The following is an 11,202-nucleotide window of genomic DNA, read 5'->3' as shown; positions in this document are numbered from 1 at the left end:
CCATTCTGTCTCAGAATCAGTGAAAATGGAACTCCTGCCCCAGGATAGCCTCTCGTGGGTTAGTATATGTAAGTGGCTGTGAGTATTCAGTCACCAGGGACGAGTAAAGCAATAATGAAAACCTCATTTCTGGGGATTGTAAAACTGGGGAATGTTTGAAATACTATCATCAACCTATTCTTCATAAAGAAAAATTTATAGTAGCCAATTTGTGACTGTGGTTTACAGAAGATCTGTGTTACTAAGCAGCATGGGAGAGATGGTAGAAAGAGTGACATGGCCTACGGAGTTCAAGTGCTTCACTAGCACTGTGAGGCAGCCCAGTCTGACTGGTAACCAAGATCATCAGGATTATCCAATAGTAAACATTAGAGAAAAGTGCTGACATGAAGCAAATGAAAAACGAAGCTGTCCCCATATTCAATGGGAACATAAATCAGAAGTAATTTCCTCTAACATTATGGGATGGAGTTTGTTACTACTAGAATGATTTTATCCACAGCAGCAGTAGTAGCTCACTGATAAATGTCTACTGAATTGTCATGCCTTCTGATAACTGGATAGTCATGGATACTAGAAGTATAAATGAAGAAACGTTAAGAGGCACTTAGAGGAAACATTTTGATTTTATTTTTTAATCTTCAAAATTTTCTGCCATGAGACAGGAATGCATGATAGCAATGGCTCAACATCTTCACATGAAACACTTGGATTCATTTTCATTCACAAGTTTTTCTAAAAACATCTACAATTTCATAACCCCGCCCACTTCCAACCATTATCACAGATTTAACTGACCATTAAACAGTAGTTGCCAGCATTAACTAGCTGGAACGCTTTCTGCGTATTAGTAGTGTCTTTTGAAACTACCACCCAAGAGTATCACAATTACAAATTTCATTGTACATGGCAACCCCAAAAGTGACTGATGTCCTCAAACTCCCTGCTGATCACTGAGAGCTGTAGTCCCCAGGTACTTAAAGAAATGCTCTTTCTTCTCCAAGAATTGCTTGGTCATCTCAGTATATTTCTTGCAGGGAGTGGCACATGGTGATTTGATGATTTAGTCATCACTGCTAATAGGCAGATGATATATATGCCTGATACTGGCGTGCTCTGATATCTATGTACGGAACATACTGAAAAAAGATGGGTTGCTTGGAATCTCTCTCCTTTTGAAGAGAACCACTTTGAGGTTTTTTAACAGTTGTAAACAAAAGGAAAGATATACACAGACACCTATACACATAAAGATCTACACTGAGTATTTTCAACGTGGTGCATATCATCTTATCTAGAGATACACACAGTGTCTCCACTCACCCCTTCACACCCACCCACACCCTTCCATACAGCGTGTGAATATAAATGTTGTAAATGTCCTTGGGAGTTCACTGGAGTTTTCATATTACCAAATGATGATGAAATACCTGATTTGTATTACTCCTGAGAAGGTATTAGAAGGGAATGACAGTTCTGATGCACTTTGGAATGGTACAATCATGTAAACGCCTGCATACTTAAGACTTCTTAACTCATCTGAAGCTTCTAAACATGATTTGACCAAAAAAATAAAAAGTATGAAAACAATGCAGCAAGTTTAAAAATCAAAACATTTTTATAATCAAAGTATAAACAAATATATAGGAAATACGTATTTGTCAGTAATTACTCTCAAAGTAGGAAACGTACTTAAAACCATAGCTAGCCAACAGAACTTAAAAAGAAAACCTTTCCAATGCATAATACTACATGCATTGCCCAAAATAACAGGATAGCCACATTAGACTTACAAGACTTATAGCAATTCCACCAGAAAAATAATTGCTACATAGCAAGTCTGTTAAGTATGCTGTTGATTTAAAAAAAAAAAAAAAAAAATGCTGTGACTGTTATCCACACTTCAGTAAAAAAAAGAATTTGCAATTTGCTTAATCTTATCCCTCATATAATTTATATAAAAATTACAATAAACCAATAAATTTCAAGCACCAATTCAATCATCTAAACTTACTATACTTATATTTCTCCTATTATTGAGGGAACAAATTATGAAGGCTTAGGCTGAAATTAGCCAGGTGATTGTTACAGTTTAGTTTTAAAGGCATGTGGTTTTTTTCCTTCCATTCACTTCAATCTTAAACATTTGAGAATGTTTAGGCTAATAAAGGACTCCTTGGAGGAATCCATTTCTGAGTATTGACGGTTTTAGTATACATTGACAGCTCTTTAACAAACCAATGCTCTTTTAGTTCTAGGATAAAACAGATTTGCACACAAGAAATTAAAGGACTGTCGCTCATCACGACTTAGAAAGGCAGCACCTCTATAGTAGACTAAGAGCACATCTGGGCATCCACTGGGAGTGTAAGAAGATGGCATCATTTTTAAAGAAGGCAACACCATTGCACTTGGCAAAACTGAAGTTTTTCTCAATTAAAAAGTGTCCATTACACATTTGGGGTGAGAGGATATCTCAATAAGAGCTGTTTTTTTTTTCTGGTTTCTTTTGCTGGAAAAAAAAAATAGTAGTACAGTCTGAGCCAGTAGATGATAACAGTGTTTGGAACAGAGATGCCTCTGGCTGTTCCTGAAGAAAACGTGTTCAGGTAACAAGGGGGTTGATTCTCCAGATCAATGCCACTGCTGTTCTTGTTTCCAGTACTAACATCACACCACTTACACATAGTAACTTGTGAGACAGCATTAATGTTTCAGTCTTCCAATATTCAGTTTGGTTAATTTTCAATAAACACCAAACTAAACCTTTAAGTTGGCTGTATTTGAGAGACTGAAGATAAGACTACTGAAGAAAACAAATCACATGGAAACCAAAATCTCAACAGTGATTCTCCATCACTGCCCATCCTGTTATCTGAACTTTATCAAAAAATCACATGCAGCTGAAGGAAAAGAGAGTCGCACTGAAGCCAGGGTGTTAGGACAAGGGTGAAGCGTCTTGCTGGTCCTCTGGAAGGGTGGCTTCGTCCTGCTCCTTGCTTATCTCGTTGGATGGCTCTTCATAAAGAGGCTCACCAAGGTCTCCGCTGCCCCCTTCACTCTCCTCCTCGCTGTGGTCTTCACTTGGCTCCACAGTTTGTTCCAGGCTGTTCTCCAGAAGTGTGGGAGAACTGCTTATTCTACTTTCCTCTTCAGCTGTCTCATTTAAGGGCTGAGAAGGAGGTGGTGTGGGAGTATTAGATTGGATGACACTTTCAGTGGAAGAGACGGGGGTTTTGGTTAGAGTAGTATCCGTTACAGTCTCATTCTGAGGCAAAGGTAACTTTTCCACAAGTTTCCACTGAATGATGCTCATGTCTTTTCCACCAGTTGATATCAGATGACTGTCATTGTGAGTAAAACTGACATTGGTGACATGGCTGCTGTGGGCACTGTACTTGTGACTGGGAGCCTATATGAAATAAATCAGGAAGATTAAACTCGTTCTTTACATGCCTGCTTCAGAAGTGGAGGTGACAGCATAAGGGGGTAACTCAGCTGGTGAAATGGGAAATCCAATGTAAAGTTATCAAATCTCAGGAATAAGGCTAGCAGTATTTCCTTTTATTATCACTTTACATAGGAAAAACAAAACAATAACTGCACATCTCTGTATTTTCATACTATATGTTTAAAAAAATAGGTAAAAGTCTGTCTCTTCTAGATGTTGGCAGTACACTTGCCAGAGATTAGTAACTATTCTGAAATGGTTAGGGGAACACTTACTATGTTGGCAGGACTACAGGAGATTCAGGAAACAGTTCCATTAGTTTTATAACATTGATGATGTGTCCAACATATACAATATTTTAAAATAGAAGAGATTTTAAATTGCCAACACATCAAAATAAAAAGCAACTGGACAATAATTAAAAAGGAATAACATCATCAGTTGCCATTTCCATAGCTCACTTCTCCTTAGCCTTAGGAAGGGGGAGAAGACAAGCACTGCCTGGCTGGCTGCTCAAGGATGGCCCTTATCTCCTTTGTACACTGGAATATCATGGGGTGGGATCAGTAACCTACAAATGTTTTCCTGCCACTGATGCGAAGTCATCCCTGGACAGAAGGCCCTACAACATTACTTTCTATTAAAGTGAGTTTACCTTTGCTTTGGAGCAGGGATACTGAAACAGATGGACTTTACAAAAGTCATCGGCAACAGCTATCACTTTTCTATTGTGGGATCGCACCAGTGCATTGATATCTGTCCCATCAGATCCTTCTGGCCAGACACCTTTGAAATGGAAACACAGGGAAACAGAAAAATTAGCCTAAGAAGTATGACTGTGATGCTATGTTTATTTTATTTTAGAATCCGATTAGCTGGCCGGGCGCGGTGGCTCAAGCCTGTAATCCCAGCACTCTGGGAGGCCGAGGTGGGTGGATCACGAGGTCAAGAGATCGAGACCATCCTGGTCAACATGGTGAAACCCCGTCTCTACTAAAAATACAAAAAATTAGCTGGGCATGGTGGCGCATGCCTGTAATCCCAGCTACTCAGGAGGCTGAGGCAGGAGAATTGCCTGAACCCAGGAGGCGGAGGGTGTGGGGAGCCGAGATTGCGCCATTGCACTCCGGCCTGGGTAACCTGAGTGAAACTCCGTCTCAAAAAAAAAAAAAAAAAAGAATCCGATTAGCTTTTATCTATGTTCAGACTCTTAGCTGTTAACATTTCCTTTACAAATTTTTCAGTGGCTCACACTGTTCTTCAAATGAAGTCCTGTCCAAAATCTAATAAAAAACCAAAATAGCCCCAAAATGGAAAACTTAAAGACTCAATGGTACTCAACAGTAACCAGCAGGTGGTGCTAATAATTTATTTTACATTCAGCTTCACTGACACCTCAGCAATAAGCCCTTCCTTTTTAAAGTTTCTGGATGGAAGGAATCAATTACTTGTATAAACAAGGTTCAAAAACAAAGCCATAACACCAAGTCTTCAAACTGGACTCTAGGTTTTCTTTCAGGCAGGCACCTTCAAGAAAACCTCAGAGAGATTCTTTCTTATAGAAAGCATAGGCTATCCACTAGTTTAGCATGCTATCCCACAGAATCTTCCTGGAAAGATTATCTGCAAAGATAAGACAGGCCAAATTTAACTATTCTGAATCATTATGCGGCACTAATCACGCTCAACAATTTTCACAAACCTCTATTAGGCTAGATTAAAACTATGGAACATTTAAGGGTCGAGATGTTGGCCACTTGTTGAATGTTACTCTAGAGAACAAACATGTTTTTGGTAAATTTGCTCAAACAGGTCAAAACACTTTAAAATTCATATCTCTCAATAATTTAATAAATATTGTCTCATTAAAATAGCCACAGAAGCTACCAGCTATGGGTCACTGCTTCATTTTCACCCAGAAGAATGAAATTGTTTATGGGCAGAATTATTTTGTTTTTAATTTCTTCCTGGCCTATTAGGCTTCTCTGTCTTGATAGCACTTGTGTTTAGAACAATCACTTATAATGGATTATTTTTCTAATGCACATAGTAATAAAGAAATGTTCAGATCTATAATCAGGCTGGGGAACACAATTTTCAGAAGGCAGAGATATGAAAATATTAATTTTTGTGTACTGCTTTAGGTATTGGTGCCACATCCATATCCAGGATTTTAATTACCTGAGCATAACATTTCTTTTTCAATTCTTTGCAAATAACGCTTTGTTATTTTAACTCTTCTATCTTCTAACCCTTTCAGAAGGATCCCCCAAATACTGAAGAAGGCTTAGAAAACAGTCATAGAGGTCAGGACATTTCTAGAAATATCCAAAATGTCAGATTAGGAAGAAGTCCCACATTGTCATCTTTATATAATTCTACTAAAAATGCCTTTGTATTTCAACAAGTGGTGTTGGGACTAGACATCCACATGCAAAAGGAGGAGAATAATACACACTGGCAAGGACATGGAGAAACCGGAACCTTTCTACACAGCTGGTGGGAATGTAAATGGAGTCACTGTGGAAAAGTCTGGCAGTTGCTCAAAAGAATAAACATACAGTTACCATTTGACTCAGCAATTCTACTCCTAGGTAAATACCCAAGAGAAATGAAAATAAGTCTACACAAAAGCCTACACATGACTGTCCATGGCAGTATTATTCATAATAGCTGAAAAGTAGAAACAACCCAAGCGTCCATCAACTGACGAATGAATTAACAAAATGTGGTCTATCAATACAATGGGATATTACTCAGCCATACAAAGAGTGAGGTACTGATGCATACCACAACATGGATAAACCTGGAAAACGTTATGCTAAATCAAAAGGTATTCTCAATGGATTACATACTGTATGACTCCCCTTGTAGAAACTATACAGAACAGGCAAATCAATAACAGATTAGTGGTCACTGGGGGGTAGGGTAGATAGAGATGGGGTAACTTAATGGGTATGCAGTTTCTCTGTGGGGTAATGAAAATGTTCTAAAATTAGACTTTGATGGTCACACAACTAAGTATACAAAAACCACTGGATTTTATACTTTATGAGATGGAGTCTTGCTTTGCTGGCCAGGATGGAGTGCAGCGATGCAGTCTCAGCTCACTGCAACCTCCACCTCCCAGGTTCAAGTGATTTTCCTGCCTCAGCCTCCCAACTAACTGGGATTACAGGCACCTGCCACCACACCCGGCTAATTTTTGTATTTTAGTAGAGTCAGGGTTTCACCATGTTGGCCAGGCTGTTCTCAAATTCCTGACCTCAGGTGATCTGCCCACCCATTCTCCCAAAGTGCTAGGATTACAGTTGTGAGCGACCGCACCTGGCCTGAATTTTATACTTTAAATAGGTGAATTGTATGGTATGTATCTCAAACTATTTAAAAATGCCTTTACAAATTTAGTGACTTAATTTTCACTTAAAGAAAAATGGGACGGTAATCTGTACTACTATGTATATTCCTCATCTTTCATATTGAGGACCAAAAGTGCTAGATTCTGCAGAATACAAATCCCATGTTGGTTCAATCCTAACACATTTAATTTCTCTGAGGCTGACAGTAACAGTGATAAAAGTAAAAAAGACACAGACTATTTTCATTTATTAATTCAAGCAAGTAATTATTATATATGAAAAGCCCAACAACTACCTCTTTACATCAGGTGTCATGTCCTTACCAAAGACTTGAAATCCTAGCACACAGGTATATGTCGTCCAATCAATGTCCTTACAATCCGATCGATTCCTGATTAGTTTGCAGCCATTTGGAATGTCCCCTTTAAATTTAGAAACAGGAAGTATAATCATAGTGCTTGTGTACAAATGTATTTGAAAGTGCATCTTGATTCAAACTAGCCACGTTTACTTGTATTTATAATCCATACACTGAAAAACATTAAGACACATTTAAAAAGGAAAAGAAAGTGTTTACTTTAACAGGGTTTATAAAACTACAAACCATGGAATTTTTTTTTCTCTAAAAAGCATAAATACCCATTCATTATATTCCTCCCTGCCTCCAGTATCAATCTGACGGAGTAATTTCTTATTACTACATGTGCCTTCAGTTCTCCACTATTAAATTCATTCATTACTCTTGGAGAAGTGAACCACATTTGAGATTCTCATTACTTTAGCTCAGTGTAGCATATGCTTTGTCAGGTTAAAGGGGCTGACAAGTATTCTCTGCACAATTCAAATTCCATGCAGCCTGTTCATTAGCGCCCCAGACACATCTCAGCCCATATACATATATGATCAATCATACTTACAGTACAGTATTTCATAGTCTCCCGAGTTAGACATTATATACTTGTTGTCTGGAGACCAGTCAAGGTGTGTGATGTAGCTGGAATGTCCCTAGAAAATAACACATAAATTGTTAGAAAGCATTTAGAGTTCTGACTAATAAACAGTTTAACAGCTAGCCAATACTGTTTTCTGAATACACATTTATTGGAATTTAGAAAAGATCTTAGGAAAGTTGTTAACTCATATTTAGAAAAGAAAGTGAGTATTTTCCGCCTGGCATTGATTCCAATAAATAAGCAAAGGAAAGATGAAATGCAGCTGCTGGGGTTTACATTACCCTCCCCACACACCACCTCAGTGTCCTTGCTCTACCCAACTCACAGGCTAATGCAGAGTATATTCACAGCTTAGAAAAACAGCCTCAAACTTGACTCCATGGGCATAAACACAGGAACAAATTTCAGTACATCTCCTTGAAAACAAAGTATTCTAAGCTGGCCCTTTCATTATTGTCATTAAGTAGCCATATGGCGTTACCACAAAAATAATCCCAAGTGACAGAGTGGAAGAATATGGCTATGAAGAAAAAATTCAGAAATATTTGAGTTAAATCTTTGTCAACTGCATGATGATTACCACCTGAATTAGTGGTTTGCAACTGATTTAAAATTGCCTGGGGAGTTAAAAAAAAAAAAACCAAGGTCTTGATTTAGGATCTAACTTTTGTCCATCTAGAGCTATGCTGTTCAGTGGAACTTTCTGCCATGATAAAAAATATTCTATATCTGTGCAGTCCAAAGCAGTAGCAACTAGTCCCCCGTGGATTCTAAGTACCTAAAGTGTTGCTGCACTCTCAGGAAACTGAATTGCATTTAATGTTATGAACAGAAAGTTGTGGTAGAGAAGTCTATTCTTTCTCTACTGATTTGAAATACCCCTTTTATTACTTAGTAAAACTGCCACAAAAACATAAATCTGTTTCTGGATGCTTTTCTGTTCTGTTAGTCTATCTGTACATTCCCAACCGTGATAGTTCTGTGATATGTGGAAAATTTCAGATGAACTAGAACTATTTTATCAATCCCATAAATATGCTGAAAATCTAAATAAGATTGTATAGAATTTAGACAATAGTTTGTGGAAAACATTATTAGGCTTTTTTTTTTTTTTTTTTAAATCTAGAAACATGCTGTGTTTCTAGATACAGGCACGTCTGTAATCCCAGTACTTTGGGAGGCCAAGGCAGGCAGATCACGAGGTCAAGAGACTGAGACCATCCTGGCCAATATGGTGAAACCTCATCTCTACTAAAAATAAAAAATTAGCTGGGCGTGGTGGCACGTGCCTATAATCCCAGCTACTCGGGCTGCTGAGGCAGGAGAATCACTTGAACCACGGAGTCGGAGGTTGCAGTGACCCGAGATCACACCACTGCACTCCAGCCTGATGACAGAGTGAGACTCTGTCTCAAAAAAAAAAAAAAAAGCTATATCTAAATCTTTCAGATTTTAGTTATGTCTTTCAGCAGTGTTTTGCACAGCTTCCTGTGCCTTTGTTGCTATTTCTATTCTCAAAGCATCCAGTTTTTGTTGCTGTTGTGAATGCATTTTTTCCCCATGACATTTTTGATATGCTTTTGCTGGTTTGAGGGAAAGTGGTCTTTACCTAGTGATTAGCGTGTAGTCTGCTACTTGCCTTTCCAATGCACATTATCCCTCTTCTGTTCAGTGCCCAGCTAAAACACTATTTCCCAGCACTTTTGAAGCTAGGGGTGGAAGTCATTGTGTGGGTCTTCCAGGAAAACTCTGAGAACTGACTTAGTGGAAGGAGTGCCCTTTTGTCCCTTGCTCTATTGGAATTAGGATGGATGGCTGGAGCTCCAGCAGCATGTTATGATGTTGAGAATGGAAGCAACATATTAGTAAGATGGCTTAGAAAGAAAGGATCCCAAGTTCATGATGGCCTCTTTTAAATGAGACCATATCCCTAATGTGTTCAAGTGAATAGGTACTACACATAATTCTTAACTGTTACAGCAATACTGAATTCTATTACCTTACTGAAATCCTGCATTAATTTCAGGATTTATTTTCTTGGTGATTTCTAGGTAGATAAAGTGTTTATTCTTTTTTTTTCTCTTTTTGATGTGTATTTCCGATTAACGAAATCATGGCGAAAAGCAAACTTATTTTTATCAGCACTTCTTGCCTACTCGAACAGATTTTGTCATGCTTTTCAGAGTATCACTGCAACTTCAACATACTATGTCTCCTGGGCTAAGATCTTTGAGTAAACCAGTGTTAAAAGGTACACAGGAATTTGAGTCAAGCAGAAAGCCATTATGTTGACACTCAGGTACATAATAAAATAATCTTAATTCCACTGAAAATTGAATAGAAACTTTTTTTTTTTTTTGAGATGAGTCTCATTCTGTCACCCAGGCTGTAGTGCAATGGCACAATCTCAGCTCAATGCAACTTCTACCTCCTGGGTTCATGCGATTCTTCTGCCTCAACCTCATGAGTAGCTGGGATTACAGCTACCATGTCCGGCTAATTTTTTTTTTTTTGTATTTTTAGTAGAGACAGTTTCATTATGTTGGTCAGGCTGATCTCAAACTCCTGACCTCGAGATCTGCCTGCTTTGGCCTCCTAAAGTGCTGAGATTACAGGTGTGAGCCACTGAGCCCAGCTGAATAGAAACTTGAGGTCAATCAGGACACTTAAAATCTTTCAAGGAAAATACACAACGCTTATAATTGTAAAATTATTTTTGAACTTTAATAGATTACTGTTAAATGCTGAAAAATAGCTGTAGGTACAACCCAGGCTCATTTAGTCATGGAAAATAATGCTGCTAATAATACCTAATATTTACAAAGTAGCTTGCATATATCATCACAGCTAAATCTCATAGCAACCTTAATGAGGATGTCCACTTAGTAGGTGAGAAGGTTAGGATGCATAGACAAAGGAACTTTTCTGAAGCTACGTAACAAGTAATTGTTGTAGCCAGGGTTCAAAACTAGGTCAGATGATTCTGGAGCAAATTAAGCACAGCATTTTTTTTTTTTTTTTTTTTAAAATACAGACAGGGTCTTTGTTAGTTGCCCAGGCTGGTCTTGAACTCCTGGCATCTCAAAGTGCTGAGATTACAGGTGTGAGTCACCTCACCTGGCTTAAGCATAGCATTTAAGTCATGCTTGTTTTTTACTCATTAAGAATTAGAATGTTGGCCGGGCGCGGTGGCTCAAGCCTGTAATCCCAGCACTTTGGGAGGCCGAGGCGGGTGGATCACGAGGTCAAGAGATCGAGACCATCCTGGTCAACATGGTGAAACCCCGTCTCTACCAAAAATACAAAAAATTAGCTGGGCATGGTGGCGCATGCCTGTAATCCCAGCGACTCAGGAGGCTGGGGCAGGAGAATTGCCTGAACCCAGGAGGCGGAGGTTGCGGTGAGCCGAGATCGCGCCATTGCACTCCAGCCTGGGTAA

The 11,202-nt window shown here is 38.6% G+C and overlaps 1 protein-coding gene across 4 annotated transcripts in view; it reads right to left on the bottom strand.

Annotated features, from left to right (window-relative positions):
• Positions 1–607: 607 nt before the first annotated feature.
• EML4 (EMAP like 4) overlaps positions 608–11,202 on the bottom strand; it is a 157,660-nt gene continuing 147,065 nt past the window's right edge. For 3 of the 4 annotated variants that reach the window (XM_032239410.1, XM_032239409.1, XM_032239411.1), the window contains 4 exons: positions 7,728–7,815; positions 7,134–7,232; positions 4,107–4,237; positions 612–3,412 (listed from right to left, as the gene is read on the bottom strand). In XM_032239410.1, the coding sequence (XP_032095301.1) occupies positions 2,939–3,412; positions 4,107–4,237; positions 7,134–7,232; positions 7,728–7,815 (792 nt within the window). In that variant the 3' untranslated portion in view covers positions 612–2,938. Of the gene's footprint in view, positions 3,413–4,106; positions 4,238–7,133; positions 7,233–7,727; positions 7,816–11,202 lie in introns of all 4 variants that reach the window. The other variant, XM_032239408.1, reaches the window with a different exon arrangement.

This window comes from Sapajus apella, unplaced genomic scaffold (assembly GCF_009761245.1).
Source record: "Sapajus apella isolate SASKATOON/1434 unplaced genomic scaffold, GSC_monkey_1.0 scaffold44, whole genome shotgun sequence".
In the NCBI taxonomy this organism is placed as follows: Eukaryota; Metazoa; Chordata; class Mammalia; order Primates; family Cebidae; genus Sapajus; species Sapajus apella.
This window is presented reverse-complemented; position numbering and strand designations above follow the sequence as displayed.